A 16,575-nucleotide genomic window follows, 5' to 3' on the forward strand; every position below is an offset into this window, starting at 1 on the left:
CACCTGTCTGGGGAGCGAGACGTGTGTCCATTCCTCCCAATACCTGGACACCAGCTCCCTCTGCGTTCCTCTTCTACTTTCTTCCCTCCTCCCGGATTTGTAAGTGGTATTTTGGGGGGTGGGGGCAGCGGAGGGGAGGGCGGGGAAGGGGCCCCGCGGGGAGGGGCGTCGGAGCGCTGTCACCGAGTGTCACGCCGCCCTCCCCGCCCCTCCGCCGGGGGTGTGGGAGCGCAGCGGAGCGCGCGGCAGAGGGCCGGGCGCTTGGGGACGCGGGAGTGCGGGGTTCTGGGCGAGCCGCGCGGCACACCGAGCACGCTGGACGCCTGAGCTCGGCGCGGAGCCCGGAGCCCGGAGCCCGGAGCCGGCCGCCACCCGCCTCCTGTGCACTGGGCGGCAGTCCCGGCCGCGGCAGCCCGGATCCCGGGGAGCGCGCCCCGCCATGGAGCCTTCGCACAAAGACGCCGAGACGGCGGCAGCGGCGGCGGCGGTGGCTGCGGCGGCGGCGGCGGACCGGGGGACGTCCTCGTCCAGCGGGGTGGTGGTGCAGGTCCGCGAGAAGAAGGGCCCCCTGCGCGCCGCCATCCCCTACATGCCCTTCCCCGTGGCCGTCATCTGTCTCTTCCTCAACACTTTCGTGCCGGGACTGGGTAAGACGCGGCGGCCGCGACCCCTGCGCCCCGGGCACCGGCGCGGGAGGGCGGTAGGGGAGGCGCCGGGGAGGGACGCTCGGGCGGCGCCCACGGGCGGCACGTGCTGCGCCGGCGCTCCCAGCGCCCTCTGGCAGGTGGCAGAAGCGCCTGGAGTGGGCGCCCGGAGGGAGGCGCGGCGAAGGGCTCCTGACACACCTTTCACCTTCTCCGACCTGGGAGCCAGGTGATCCGGGCCCAAAGAGCCAGAAACTTTGCCGGGAATGTTGGATCCCGCGGGCGGCGGCTCGGGCGGCTCTCTCGGCCCCGGCTAGGTTCCCCTCCAGGCGCCCCCAAATCCTGTCTTTTCCCTCCACCGCGCGCGCCCCCCTAGGAGCTCCTTTCTCGGAGGGGCGCGGGCCCACAGCCGGAAGAGCGTTGGGGCCGCGGGTGGGGGTGACCAAGGTCCCGGGCATTCGAGAAGTCGGCCGAGCTGGGGAAAAGCGGGGCGAGCCCGGATAGAAGGCTCCCCGCAGCCCCGCCTGCTTTCGCGCGGTGCTGGGCGTGTGTGGGCGAGAGCTCTTGAGCCAGAGTCTCCTCCACCTCCTTCCCGAGTGCCCGCGATTCCGCCGGCAGCCCTGCAGGACGCCGAGGGGAAGGGGGATGATTCTGTTAGTTTAGGTGCCTGTGGGTTTGAACCGCACTTGGCCAGAGGTGACCCCATAACTCCATCCCATCACTTCCGTTCCTGAGAAAGTGGAGAAAGCGCGGCTGTAATTCGGTGTCGGACTTTGGCTGCCTGCAGGGTCCTTGATGGCACCAGTGTCCCAAATTTTAAAACAAACGCCCATCACAGAGATAGGAGTGCCGAAGAGGGCATAAAGGGAGGAAATGCTAGGTTTTCTTGACCCTCCCTCTCCTAACCCCACCCCCAAATCTGTCTGCACGCCCTCCCCCCACTCCCAGCTTGCCAGCTTGGCACCGGCTATTCTTCCGTGCTAAGAGCACCCCACCCCCCAATTCCGTGCGGGACTGGAGAGGCAGGCACCTCTGAGCCCAGGAGAAAGCTTGCCGGTGTAAGGCTCCAAGTTCCCAAGAACAGAGGTCAGCTAGAAGTGTTTTTCTGTTTTGCTTTGGCCTTTCTCACGGCCCCGCTCTCAGCCAGCTCTGCAGGGTCCTCTGCAGCGCTGATAGCGAAGATCACACCCACCCACGCAGGTCGCGTTCACTTTCCCCTTCGTGCTCACCTTTCTGCCCCCTCGGGGGAGGTGGGGGGCTGTGGCCAGAGCAGCGTATCTGTCTGAGCAGGAAGTTAGGTGGTCTTTAGTTGGACGTCCGCCTTGTTGGTGCCTTCAGCAGGCTGGTTGGTGTCAGGGCGGCTCTCTTCGCACATTTAGACACGGTGGGGACGCAGCCGACGTTAATTTAAGTTGTCAGAAATCCCCACCTGCTGGAGTAAAAACACACTGCCTGTCCGTCTCTCTGGGGATGTGAAGATCATGAGCAGGGATGTGTCTCGATTCCACTTTTCTTAAAGTGGTGAAGTAAATGCCATCTTATGGTCTTTGAGAAAAGAAGCACATTGGGGCCTGGTGGGAGGAGCTCCATCAAGTCTCTGCTGGCTGAGGCCACAGCCCCTGTGCACCTGCGCCCGTCCTCCTGGGTCTGCCTCACTAGGTCCCTTTCCCACCCTTAGCCCTGCTGCCACGCCCCCTGCCCTTCTGCCTCCCTGCCCTGGGCATCCAGCTCTTCCCTCTTTACACTTCCCTTTGTTAGATCCAAATCCTATGGGATTTTTGTAAGAAACCCTTTCTAAGAAGCCAGAAGAAAATAAAGAGGGAAAAAAAGCAAACTACAAAAGTAATAAAACAGGCTGAGATGAGCCATGGGTATACAGACTTAGGAATTTTCAATGACGAAATCCAAGCATTTTATCATTTTGTTTTGACTGTCATTGTACAGTGGACTGAGTGCACAGGCCCCTGCCCCTCTCCACCCTGAAGGGGGTTCCAGATCCTTGTTGGTGTTTCATATCTGTGAGTCAGGGATGCCTGTCTCTCCAGGTTGCTGGGAGGATGAAATGAGATTACGTAAAGCTCAGGGTCTGGCCGTTAGAGAGTGTTCCGGAGACCGTGGGTCCCTGTTGCTCTTTGCCCTTCTACAGAGCTGAGCGCTGCTCCCATCTCTGGTATGTGGGGCCGCCCCCGGGACCTTTCTTCTGAGTACTTATTGATCTCTCTGTTCCCCTCGACCTGCAGTAGAGTCCTGGATGACAAAGCAGCACAGGCAAAACTTGCAGGCGTTTTTTTTTTTTTTTTTTTTGCACTGCCCCCTCCCCAGTGGTTTGAATGGTCCCAGCTCTCAGAAATTTTTCCCTCAACGCAGATCCACCTCTCCAGGTCCTCCTGGCTTATCTGATGCTCCTGCAAAAACTGAGTATTCATGTCTAGCTCTGCCCTTTGAGGAAGCGAAGCTTCTTTTAATGCATTCACTCATTCATTCGACAAACACAGAGCACCCACCACATGCCCGGCACTGGGGATGTGATGATAAATAAATCAGTCAAGATGTCATAGATAGTTGAGGAAAATGGATGCAAACTTTGTTTAAATTTGAAAGTGCTATGATGGCAGCAGGAAGAGTATTTGAGCAGTAATTGATTCTTCCAGGGTTGGGGTAGGTGTTCAAAGAAAGCCTCCCAGAGAGAGTAGTATTGGGTTAGACTTTGCTGAGAGTATCCATCACGAGGCCCCAAGCACTTGCCATCCTCACTTCACTCCCACTCTCTGGAAACTGGTCACAGCATTGGCCCAAAGAGCTCTTCTTTTTTCTGGAAGCTTCCTCACCTGCAAGTCCTCTCCTCATTTGCAGATTGGATGAGAGTGCCAGTGTTGGGCTGAATGAAGGCACGGTTTTTCTCTGGTAGAGTGTCTCAGGTCCATCCAGTCTGCAGGACCTGCCATGGAGAAGCCCAGTCCTTACAATTCCCTGGTGCCTTCTCCACCCAAGCAGCAGTGCTGTTGGGATAACATACATAAGAGGGATGTTTCCTTTCCTGGGGAGTGGATGGGAAGGAGAAGTCATTTATGATCGCTCTGACTCCTCATTGGAATAATACAAAATAAATTTGAAAAATGGATGATGGTAATTTCCTATTCAGTGAAAGTCTACTAATAAAGACCATGGACCTTCATAGTCCAACTGGTAGGGCATTTATAAGTATACACAATTACTCATACATGTAATGGAAGTTCACTGTTATGCCCACAAATGGCCAGAGGGTTTATCTATTGGTTAGGATCCAAATTATACTTTCATATTTGAAAACTGTATCTATCTTGATTGACTTGGTGAAATGAATATGTTGATAACTCAGACAGTGACAGGGAAAGTTGGAAAGAGGAGAACTTCCATTGACTGTTAACCATTCCATCAGATTAATGTTGGATATTAATCTACTGTTGAATATTCATAAATATTTAATCTATCCCTAATATATTGCCTACTCTTTGACACTCAGCTAAGGTCTTGCTTCTCTGGTCAGAGCACCACAGGCTGGCTCAGCTTCTCTCTCTCTTTCCTTTAAGCCTGAGCCTCTAGTTGATGATGAATCATTCCCTACCCTGTGGCATCTTTTGTATTGTTGCCTTTTTATTATTGTTTCAAGAGTTTATTATTTGTCTATCTACATAGATTGTAAGTTCCTTGAGAGCAGGAACCATTTAAAATTTCTCCTTGATATACTATCAATATGCTATTTATGGAAGGCACACTGACCAGAATTTTACTCCATCAATAGGCATTAGAGATCATCTGGCCCAATGCCTTTATTTTATATAGAAGTGAGGCAGGCCGGAGGATGAAAGGACCAAGGAAGTTTACATCCTACTCAACCTTTTTAAGGAAGTCATTTGAAGGTGTATTTCAGCAAAACAAGAGAGTAAACCAAGAAAGAAGGTATGAGATCCAGGGGATAATGTATCCAATTCAGGGCAGACATGAAAAGCAACCCAGGATAAAATTGTTCAGCAAGCCTGGAGAGCAGTCAGTCTTCATTAGAGTGGGAGGGTAGAAGGCTCCAGGAAAGAGGTTTCTGAGGATGATGTGAGAAGGGGACATTCCACAGAGTAGAGAATATTATTGGTATACTGCAAGTGATTAAAGTGATACAAAACAGAAAGCAAGCAAGAAAAACAGAAGGCAATTAGTAACTGCAGTAAAGACAAAAAGCTATGCAAAAGCATTAATATCCTCAAATGAAGCAACCTACCCAATTATATCAGGAGGCCAGTAGGCTTCAAAAAGAATAGAAGATTCCAAACAATAAATGAGAAAGAATTTGAGGATACTAGGGATATGATGTAGAAAGCACATGTTTCTTCTACCAACAATAAAAAAGAGAGGTAATAACAACTTCAGGAAAAACAACAACAAAAAATTAGTAAAGGTACAGCTCAAATAGGAAGCAAATCAAAATGTGGCCTGATTTTAAGCAAGTGGTGGAATGTAAGGAAAGCTCTTTTAAGTGCATAGAATCTGTCATTGGAACAGTGGTGCACTGTATGGGCTCTTAGCTTCCCTTTGATTCTGTAGTGAAGAATATTTGCTTAGTCATAATGATATAAATGCTCCTCAGTTTTTTGGGTTTTTTTCCACATCTTTATTGGAGTATAAATGCTTTACAATGTTGTGGTAGTTTCTGCTGTACAACAAAGTGAATCAGCTATATGTATACATATATCCCCATAACCCCTCCCTCTTGAGCTTCCCTCCCACCTTCCCTATCCCATCCCTCTAGGTGGTCACAAAGCACCGAGCTGATCTCCCTGTGCTATGCAGCAGCTTCCCACTAGCCATCCATTTCACATTTGGTAATGTTTCTACGTCAATGCTACTCTCTCACTTCATCTCAGTTTCCCCTTCCCCCCTGTGCCTGCAAGTCTGCTCTCTACGTCTGCGTCTTTATTCCTGCCCTGCCACTAGGTTCATCAGTACTGCTTTTTTAAATTCCATATATATGCGTTAGCATACAGTATTTGTTTTTCTCTTTCTGACTTACTTCACTCTGTATGACAGAGGCTAGGTCCATCCACCTCACTACAAATAACTCAATTTCATTCCTTTTTATGGCTGAGTAATATTCCATTGTATATATGTGCCACACTTCTTTATCCAGTCATCTGTTGATGGACATTTAGGTTGCTTCCATGTCCTGGCTATTGTAAATAGTGCTGCAATGAACATTGGAGTGCATGTCTCTTTTTGAATGATGGTTTTCTCAGGGTATATGCCCAGTAGTGGGATTGCTGGGTCATATGGTAGTTCTATTTTTAGTTTTCTAAGTAACCTCCATACTATTCTCCATAGTGGCTGTATCAATTTACATTCCCACCAACAGTGCAGCAGGGTTCCCTTTTCTCCACACCCTCTCCAGCATTTATTGTTCATAGATTTTTGATGATGGCCATTCTGACCGGTTTGAGGTGATACCTCATTGTGGTGTTGATTTGCATTTCTCTAATAATTAGTGATGTTGAGCATCTTTTCATGCATTTGTTGGCCATCTGTAGGTCTTCTTTGGAGAAATGTCTATTTAGGTCTTTTGCCCATTTTTGGACTGGGCTGTTTGTTTTTGTGATATTGAGCTGCATGAGCTGCTTGTATGTTTTGGAGATTAATCATTTGTCAGCTGCTTCATTTGCAAATATTTTCTCCCATTCTGAGTGTTGTCTTTTCGTCTTGTTTATGGTTTCCCTTGCTGTGCAAAAGCTTTTAAGTTTCATTAGGTCCCATTTGTTTATTTTTGTTTTTATTTCCCTTACTCTAGGAGGTGGGTCAAAAAGGATCTTACTGTGACTTATGTCATAGAGTGTTCTGCCTATGGTTTCCTCTAAGAGTTTTATAGTGTCTAGCCTTACACTTAGGTCTTTAATCCATTTTGAGTTTATTTTTGTGTATGGTGTTAGGGTGTGTTCTAATTTCATTCTTTTACATGTAGCTGTCCATTTTTCCCAGCACCACTTATTGAAGAGGATGTCTTTTCTCCATTGTATATTCTTGCCTCCTTTATCAAAGATAAGGTGACCATATGTGCGTGGGTTTATCTCTAGGCTTTCTATCTTGTTCCATTGATCTATATTTCTCTTTTTGTGCCAGTACCATACTGTCTTGATTACTGTAGTTTTGTAGTATAGTCTGAAGTCAGGGAGCCTGATTCCTCCAGCTCTGTTTTTCTTTCTCAAGATCGCTTTGGCTATTCGGGGTGTTTTGTGCTTTCATACAAATTGTAAATTTTTTTTTTTAATTAATTAATTTTTATTTTTATTTATTTTTGGCTGCATTGGGTCTTCATCGCCGTGCGCGGGCTTTCTCTAGTTGCAGCGAGTGGGGACTACTCTTAGTTTTGGTGCATGGGCTTCTCATCGTGGTGGCTTCTTGTTGTGGAGCATGGGCCCTAGGCACGCGGGCTTCAGTAGTTGTAGCACGTGGGCTCAGTAGTTGTGGCTCGCAGGCTCTAGAGCACAGGCTCAGTAGTTGTGGTGCACGGGCTTAGTTGCTCCATGGCATGTGGGATCTTCCCGGACCAGGGCTCGAACCCGTGTCCCCTGTGTTGGCAGGCGGATTCTTAATCACTGTGCCACCAGGGAAGCCCACAAATTGTAAAATTTCTAGTTCTGTGAAAAATGGCTTCGGTAATTTGAGGCGGACTGCATTGAACCTGTAGACTGCTTTGGGTAGTATAGTCATTTTCACAATATTGATTCTTCCAATCCAGGAACATGGTATATCTCTCCCTCTGTTTATGTTACCTTTGATTTCTTTCATCAGTGTTTTATAGTTTTCTGTGTACAGGTCTTTTGCCTCCTTGGGTAGGTTTATTCCTAGGTATTTTATTCTTTTTGTTGTGATGGTAAATGGGATTATTTCCTTAATTTCTCTTTCTGATCTTTCATTGTTAGTGTATAGGAATGCAAGAGATTTCTGTTCATTAATTTTGTATCCTGCAACCTTACCAAATTCATTGATTAGCTCTAGTAGTTTTCTGGTGGCATCTTTAGGATTTTCTATGTATAGTATCATGTCATTGGCAAACAGTGACAGTTTTACTTCTTCTTTTCCAATTTGTATTCCTTTTATTTCTTTTTCTTCTCTGATTGCTGTGGCTAGGACTTCCAATACTATGTTGAACAACAGTGGCGAGAGTGGACATCCTTGTCTTGTTCCTGATCTTAGAGGAAATGCTTTCAGTTTTTCACCATTGAGAATGATGTTTGGTGTGGGTTTGTCATATATGGCTTTTATTATGTTGAGGTAGGTTCCCTCTATGCCCACTTTCTGGAGAGTTTTTATCATAAATGGGTGTTGAATTTTGTCAAAAGCTTTTTCTGCATCTGTTGAGATGACAGAGATGACATATGGTTTTTATTCCTTAATTTGTTAATATGGTGTATCACATTGATTGTTTTGCATATATTGAAGAATCCTTGCATCCCTGGGATAAATCCCACTTGGTCATGGTGTATCATCCTTTTAATGTGTTGTTGGATTCTGTTTGCTAGTATTTTGTTGAGGATTTTTGTGTCTGTGTTTATCAGTTATATTGGTCTATGATTTTGTTTTTTTGCGATATCTTTGTCTGGTTTTGGTATCAGGGTGACAGTAGCCTCGTAGAACGACTTTGGGAGTGTTCCTCCCTCCACAATTTTTTGGAAGAGTTTGAGAAGGATAAGTGTCACTCTTCTCTAAAAGTTTGATAGGATTCACCTGTGAAGCCATCTGGTCCTGGACTTTTGTTTGTTGGAAGATTTTTAATTACAGTTTCAATTTCATTACCTGTGATTGGTCTGTTTATATTTTCTAATTCTTCCTGGTTCACTTTTGGAAGGTTGTACTTTTCCAAGAATTTGTCCATTTCTTTCAGGTTGTCCATTTTATTGGCATATAGTTGCTTGTAGTAGTTTCTTATGATCTTTTGTATTTCTGTGGTGTCAGTTGTAATCTCTCCTTTTTCATTTCTAATTTTATTGATTTGCGTCCTCTCCCTTTTTTTCTTGATGAGTCTGGCTAAAGGTTTATCAATTCTGTTTATCTTCTCAAAGAACCAGCTTTTAGTTTTATTGATCTTTGCTATTTTTTTTTTTTTTAAAGATTTATTTTATTGATTAATTGATTGATTGCTATGTTGGGTCTTCGTTTCTGTGCGAGGGCTTTCTCTAGTTGCGGCAAGCGGGGGCCACTCTTCATCGCGGTGCGCGGGCCTGTCACTATCGTGGCCTCTCTTGTTGTGGAGCACAGGCTCCAGATGCACAGGCTCAGTAGTTATGGCTCACGGGCCCAGTCGCTCCACGGCATGTGGGATCTTCCCAGACCAGGGCTCGAACCCGTGTCCCCTGCATTAGCAGGCAGATTCTCAACCACTGCGCCACCAGGGAAGCCCCTTTGCTATTTTCTTTGTTTCTATTTCATTTATTTCTACTCTGATCTTTTTGTTTTCTTTCCTTCCACTAATTTTGGGTTTTCTTTGTTCTTCTTTTTCTAGTTGCTTTAGGTGTAAGGTTAGATTGTTTATTTGAGATTTTTCTTGTTTCTTGAGGTGAGCTTGAATTGCTATGAACTTCCCTCTTAGAACTGCTTTTGCTGCATCCCATAGGTTTTGGATCATCGTGTTTTTGTCGTCATTTGTTTCTAGGTATTTTTTGATTTCCTCTTTGATTTCTTCAGTGACTTCTTGGTTATTTAGCAGTGCACTGTTTAGCCTCCATGTATTTGTGTTTTTTCCTGTTTTTTTCCTGTAATTGATTTCTAATCTCATAGCGTTGTGGTCGGAAAAGATGTCTGATACAATTTCAATTTTCTTAAATTTTCCAAGGTTTGATTTGTGACCCAAAATGTGATCTATTCTGGAGAACTTTCTGTGTGCACTTGAGAAGAAAGTGTATTCTTCCACTTTCAGGTGGAATGTCCTAAAAATATCAATTAAGTCTATCTGGTCTATTGTGTCATTTAACGCTTGTGTTTCCTTATTTATTTTCTGTCTAGATGACCTGTCTATTGGTGTAAGTGGGGTGTTAAAGTCCCCCACTATTATTGTCTTACTGTCGATTTCTCCTTTTATGGCTGTTAGCATTTGCCTTATGTATTGAGGTGGTCCTATGTTGGATGCATAAAAATTTGTAATTGTTATGTTTTCTTCTTGGATAGATCCCTTGATCATTATGTAGTGTCCTTCCTTATCTCTTGTAACAGTCTTTATTTTAAAGTCTATTTTATCTGGTATGAGTATTGCTACTCCAGCTTTCTTGTGATTTTGATTTGCATGGATATCTTTTTCCATCCTCTCACTTTCAGTCTGTATGCCTCCATAGGTCTGAAGTGCATCTCCATAGGTCTGAATATGCTGTCTCTTGTAGACAGCATATATAAGGGTCTTGTTTTTGTATCCATTCAGCCAGTCTATGTCTTTTGGTTAGAGCATTTAATCCATTGACATTCAAGGTGATTATCAATATGTATGTTCCTATTACCATTTTCTTAATTGATTTGGGTTTGTTTTTGTGGGTCCTTTTCTTCTCTGGTGTTTCTCGCTTAGAGAAGTTCCTTTAGCATTTGCTGTAAAGCTGGTTTGGTGGTGCTGGATTCTCATAGCTTTTGCTTGTCTGTAAAGCTTTTGATTTCTCCACTGAATCTGAATGAGATCCTTGCTGGGTAGAGTAATCTTGGTTGTAGGTGTTTGCCTTTCATCACTTTAAATATGTCCTGCCACTCCCTTCTGGCTTGCAGAGTTTCTGCTGAAAGATCAGCTGTTAACCTTATGGGGATTCCCTTGTGTGTTGTTTGTTACTTTTCCCTTGCTACTTTTAATATTTTTTCTTTGTATTTAATTTTTGATAGTTTGATTAATATGTGTCTCAGCATGTTTCTCTTTGGGTTTATCCTGTATGGGACCCTCTGCGCTTTCTGGATTTGATTGACTATTTCCTTTCCCATGTTAGGGAAGTTTTTGACTATAATCTCTTAAAATATTTTCTCAGACCCTTTCTTTCTCTCTTCTTCTTCTGGGACCCCTATAATTCGAATGTTGGTGTGTTTAATGTTGTCCCAGAGGTCTCTGAGACTGTCCTCAATTCTTTTCATTCTTTTTTCTTTATTCTGCTCACTGGCAGTTATTTCCACCATTTTATCTTCCAGCTCACTTATCCGTTCTTCTGCCTCGGTTTCTGCTATTGATTCCTTCCAGAGTATTTTTAATTTCAGTTATTGTGTTGTTCATCACTGTTTGTTTGCTCTTTAGTTCTTCTAGATCCGTGTTGAATGTTTCTTGTATTTTCTCCATTCTGTTTCTGAGATTTTGGATCATCTTTACTATCACTACTCTGAATTCTTTTTCAGGTAGCTTGCCTATTTCGTCTTCATTTATTTGATCTTGTAGGTTTTTACCTTGCTTCTTCGTCTGTAACATTTTTTTGTCGTTTCTATTTTTTTTTTTTTTTGATGGGTGCGGCTGTATTCCTGTCTTACTGGTTGTTTGGCCTGAGGCGTCCAGCACTGGAGTTTGCAGGCAGTTGGATAGAGCTGGGTCTTGGTGCTGAGATGAGGACCTCCAGGAGGCCTCATTCTGATTAATATTCCCTGGGGTCTGAGGTTCTCTGTTAGTCCAGTGGTTTGGGCTTGGAGCTCCCACCACAGGAGTTCAGGCCTGACCTCCGGCCTGGGAACCAAGATCCCGCAAGCTGTATGGTGTGGCAAAAAAAAAAAAAACATAGGAGCAATACAATAACAAAGAATAAAAAACAAAATAAAATTAGAAAGATAAAAAGTATATTAGGAAAAATAAAAATATAATTGAAACAACTGCAACAAGGTAAAATAAAGCCACAACAGAAAAAAAAAAAAAAGCCTTGGCTGTGGAGGCAGAGTTTAGGCGGGGGTGGAACTTAGGCAGGGGTGGGGTTTAGGGTGGGGCGGGACCTAGGCTGGTGGGGGGGTGACATTTGAGTGTGGGGTGGGGCATCTGCTTAGGACCTGCCCAGAAGGGGAGAAGCAGCACATGGAAAGGAAGGCCTCTGGAGTGTGGAGTTCCGGAGTTTGGAGGTAAGGCCCTGGGTGAGGGTGTGTGGGTGGGGTTTAGGCCCAGTGCGATGGAGGGGGTCTCCGAGTATAAAGGTGGGGCCCTGGGTGGGGGTGTAGGGGCGGGGCTTGGGCCCTGCACGGGAGGAGGGAGGCTCCGAGTGCAGAGGATTGGCCCGGGAACCCAACAGGCTCCCTGGTGCCCAAGTGGACAGGGAAAGCACTGGCCGCTTTCCCTTCTGTTCCTCCATGCCCCCCGTCCATGGTCTCCCCCAGGGTCTCCTCTGTCCCTGCTGGACCCTTAACGGTGGGTGGGTCCCGCTGGGTGTAGGAACTCCTCCCCTCCCACAGCCACCCCTCAGGGGTGCCGGTCCTGGAGGTCCAGCCTGTACTTTTGCTTCCCCTTCCCTCCCTCCCACTCCCTCAGGACCCGCGCAGCTGGAGTGGGCCTAGGTGGGCAGAGAATCAGGCCTCGGATCTCAGCAGGTTCCTGGGGGTCCACGTGGTCAGGGGAAACCTGGCTACACTCCCTTTTGATCCTTCACCCTCCCAATGGTCCTCCAATTTTCCCTTCGGATGTGGGATCCCTTCCCCTCCCCCAGCCGCCCCTCAGGGTCACCAGTTCCGTCTGGCCTCCACTACTCCTCCCCCTTCACTCCCCCCATGCCCCAAAGCCTACCCAGTCACTGGGAGTTCCTCCCGTCCCCTTAGGTGTCTGTGGTCCCCCACAGGTGCCTGGTAGGTGCCCTAGTTGTGCGGAGACGCGAATTCCACGTTCTCCTAGTCCGCCATCTTGACTCCGCCCTCCTCAGTGGTTTTCAGCTTTTAAAACCAACCACAGGCAAAGCACTGAAGAGTACTTAATAATAGCTATAAAGGAGTGTGAAAGATTTTTTTTACCTTGGCAATATAAAATTAAAAAAAAAAACAGCTTGTAGAAGTTGGCAGGTAGATTGTGATAGATTAAATTATTGTTCCCACTTATCCACTGAAAGATGATGGCACATCTCCACTTAATGCCCTATGGCTTGCCACGATTCCTGTGGGAAGGGACTACTTCGTTTCCTGCCCATCGATATCAGGCTTGGCCATGTGACTTGCTTTGGCCAGTTGAGTGAGTGGAAGTGACATATGCCATGCCTGAGCAGACATTTTCAGAGGTATTGTGAGGTTCTGCCATTGTTCTTTTCCCTCTCTCATGAGAATGGCAGCTCTCAGATGGGGGCTGCTCTTCAACCTGGCTCCCAGAATAAAGAGGATATCAGAAGCAGGGCATGACATGTCACGTGAGTGAGTAATAAGCCTGAGTTCCTGAGATTTTTCTGTTGTTGTGTTAGTGTTGTTATTGTCCCAACACAACCTACCAAAGCTGACTAATGTGTGGAGGGTAGAGTAGAGATGTGAATACCCTCCTCATGTGCAGTGGGTGATGAAGACATACTGTCTGTAGTTGCTAGACCGAGAAATAAAGACTACCAAGGAAATCAACAGATGCACTGAAATACAGTAGCGATGTTTTGGGACAATGGGATAATGTGGGAACAAGAGTAGACGGGAGATGAGGAATGGTTAAGTAAGCTAACTCTTATGTATCATAGCAGAAAGTCAATAAATGATGTCTAAAGTTGATAAAACAGAAAAAGCAATATAAGCATACTCTGGAGATTAGGAAAACACCAGAAGAATTCCCACTCTTTCAGACATCATCAATTTTCCTTTGTCTAGTGACTCATTATTAGCACATATACATACTGAAATTGTCTCCCATCATTTTGAAATAGGATCTCTTGATCCCACACCCACCTCTGCCCATTGCCCATCTCTCTGTTCCCCTTTGTGGCTCAATCCCCTGAAAGAGTTGTCTAGATTTGTTGTCATCAATCCCTCTTCCCTCATTTTCTCTTGAACCCACTCTAAGCATGTTTTTACCTCCATCAGTCACCTAAATTGTACTTATCAGTATCACCAGTCTCCTCCAGATTTTCTGAATCCAGTGGTCAATTCTGCCTTCATCTTCCCGGACCTCTCAGTCGCATTGGACACAATTGCTCACTCCCTCCTCCAAACACTGTCTTCACTCGGCTTCTGGAACACCACCCTCTCCTAGTTTTCTTTATACCTCGTGACTCCTTCTCTGTTTCCTTTGCTCATCTCATCAACTTCTAAACTTGGGAGTTCCCCGGGGCACTTGATCTTCTTGATCTTGATCTTCTCTTTGATCTTGATCTCTTTTCTGCCTACACTCACCCCCCGATGTTCATGCTGAGTCTCCTGGCTTTACATTGCATCCTTGTGATGATGACTCCCAGATCCAGATCTCCAGCTCAGACTTCTCCCCTGACCTCCGGAGTTTTATATCCAACTGACTTCTCAATATCTCCCCTTGGAAAGCAAAAAGCATCATAGACTTAACTTATCCAAAACCAAACTTCTGATTTTCTTCTCCAAACTTACTTCTCCCTCGTCTTTCCCCATCTCAGCAAATGGCATCCTTCCAGTAGCTCAGGCCAAAAGCTGGGATTCATCCTCGACTCCTCTTTTTCTCACACCCCACGCCCAGTCTGTCAGGAAACACTTGGCTCTGCTTTCGTAATGTAGTCAGTATCTGACCACTTCTCATCATCTTGTGTCTACTTCACTGGTCCAAGCCTCCATCTTCTCCAGAGTGCAGTGGCCTCTTAATGGGCTGCTTGCCCTTACTGACCTCCCTTATAGTCTGTCCTCAACGTGGCAATAAGAGGGATCCTTTTAAAACACAAGTGAATCAGATAATGTTACTTTTGGGCTGGAAACCCTCCAATGGCTCTCATGTCACTCAAGTAAAAGCTCAAGTCCTCATGATGACCCACGTGGCCCTAGGCCAGAGCTGTTAAAAAGAAATATAACATGAGCCACAGGTGTAATCTTAAAATTTCTAGTACCTATATTATAAAAAAAAGTAAAAAGGAACAGGTGAAATTAACTTTATTAGTATATTGTACTTAACCCAGTATATCGAAAATTTCATCATTCAATGCATTTTTTTTTTTTTTTTTTTTTTTTTTGCTGCGTTGGGTCTTCGTTGCTGCACGCGGGCTTTCTCTAGTTGCGGCGAGCGGAGGCTACTCTTGGTTGCGGTGCGCGGGCTTCTCGTTGCAGTGGCTTCTCTTGTTACAGAGCATAGGTTCTAGGCACACGGGCTTCAGTAGTTGTGGTATGTGGGCTCAGTAGTTGTGGCTCGCGGGCTTAGTTGCTCCGCGGCATGTAGGATCTTCCCGGACCAGGGCTCAAACCCGTGTCCCCTGCATTGGCAGGTGGATTCTTAACCACTGCACCACCAGGAAAGCCCTCAATTCATTTCAATATGAGAAATTTATTTTCTCACAGTTCTGGAGGCTGGAAGTCCAAGATCAAGGTATTAGCAGGGTTGGTTTCTCCTGAGTTCTCTCTCCTTGGCTTCTAGACAACCACTTTCCCCCATGTGTCTTTACATGGTCTTCTGTCTGTGTGTCTCTGTGTCCAGATCTCCTCTTCTTATAAGGACACCAGTCATATGGTGTTAGGGCCCATTCTCAAGACCTCATTTTAAGTTATTTACCTCTTTAAAGACCTTATCTCCAAACACAGTCACATTCTGAGGCACTGGGAGTTAGGACTTCAACATAGGAGTTTTGAGGGGACACAGTTCAGCCCATAACACCTTCCAGACGATCTTACTTAAAACTGTGGCTCTCCTCCTCCTCCCCAGACTCCCTATCTTTCCCTAGTTCATTTTCCTTAAGAGCACTCTCACTATCAAACATACGGTATACTGCAGGGACCCTGTCCCCTTTGACCTTGCATCTCAGCAGGAGCACGGTGCACATCTGGGGAGTGATGTGCTGTGTAGTAGGCACTGAGTCAACTGTCCTCTGCTCAGCACGCCCCTGGGTCTACACTTGATTGCAACACAAACTTCCTTAGTATCACCTGCTGACTGACCACGTCCACTCCCCACAGCAGCTCCGTTTCTTGCAACATCTGGGAAGAAATGTGGATGCTATTTACATTATTGAACCGGACCTGGTCACCCCTCAAAGTATCGCTGCCCAGGCTGTGACCCAACTCACTACGGGATACGTCCCATGGGAGACTCACTGAGCGAGTGTCGCTTGGCACAGTGACATTTATACATTGGCTTTTGAGTGATGCTGCAATATATAGGTAGGCAGATAGGGTAAATACAGTGGGGTGACCTGCAGGGCACTGGACTAAATCACATCTCCAGTTGCACATCAGATTCATGAAGCCACGAGGCGTCGTGGAAACGGGGTGAACTAGAAGTTAGGAGGCCCCAGAGCTAGTTCTGATTTTTCAGATGCGTGCAGCCCTGAGCCCCTTCGCCTCTCTGAGCCCATTTCCCCATCCGTGAAACGGAAATAATCCCCGCTCTGCCACCTCGCAGGGTCGTTATGTTCTGTTTAACCACGAAGCACTCCATGGTCAGAAAGGGGGTTATCACTACCAGTTAACATTGACAAAATGTCCTTTGCTCCCAAGCTCATCCTGGGCTTTTCCTCACAGTGGCACGAGGGTGAGCGGGAGAGTTGTAAGCAGGGCAGCTTTTTAAGCATCTGGTCCCACGTGGCTCAGAGCCGAGACCTGGGACCTCCTGCTGGGCACTGCTGGGACCTCCCATACCCAGCACGCTGGGGGCAAGGGGGCAACAGCACACATTCTCTAGGGCTTGGTTTACCATTTACCAGAAGTTTCTGCCATTATAACCCCCAAACCCTGGGCCTCTGAGAGGGACATGTCTCTGAGGCCGACTCTACCGTTTGGTAAAAGGCTGTGGGAGCATCAAACTGGAGAATGAATGTGTGCGTGTGTATTTGGACACGCAGGCACATGCACAAATGCCCCC

The 16,575-nt window shown here is 46.4% G+C and overlaps 1 protein-coding gene across 2 annotated transcripts in view; it reads left to right on the forward strand.

The window, feature by feature from the left end:
• The first annotated feature begins 439 nt into the window (after nucleotides 1-439).
• STUM (stum, mechanosensory transduction mediator homolog) overlaps nucleotides 440-16,575 on the forward strand; it is a 59,852-nt gene continuing 43,716 nt past the window's right edge. For both annotated transcript variants that reach the window (XM_061185371.1, XM_061185372.1), the window contains exon 1: nucleotides 440-647. In XM_061185371.1, the coding sequence (XP_061041354.1) occupies nucleotides 440-647 (208 nt within the window). The remainder of the gene's footprint in view (nucleotides 648-16,575) is intronic.

This window comes from Eubalaena glacialis, chromosome 3 (genome assembly GCF_028564815.1).
Source record: "Eubalaena glacialis isolate mEubGla1 chromosome 3, mEubGla1.1.hap2.+ XY, whole genome shotgun sequence".
Classification (NCBI taxonomy): Eukaryota; Metazoa; Chordata; class Mammalia; order Artiodactyla; family Balaenidae; genus Eubalaena; species Eubalaena glacialis.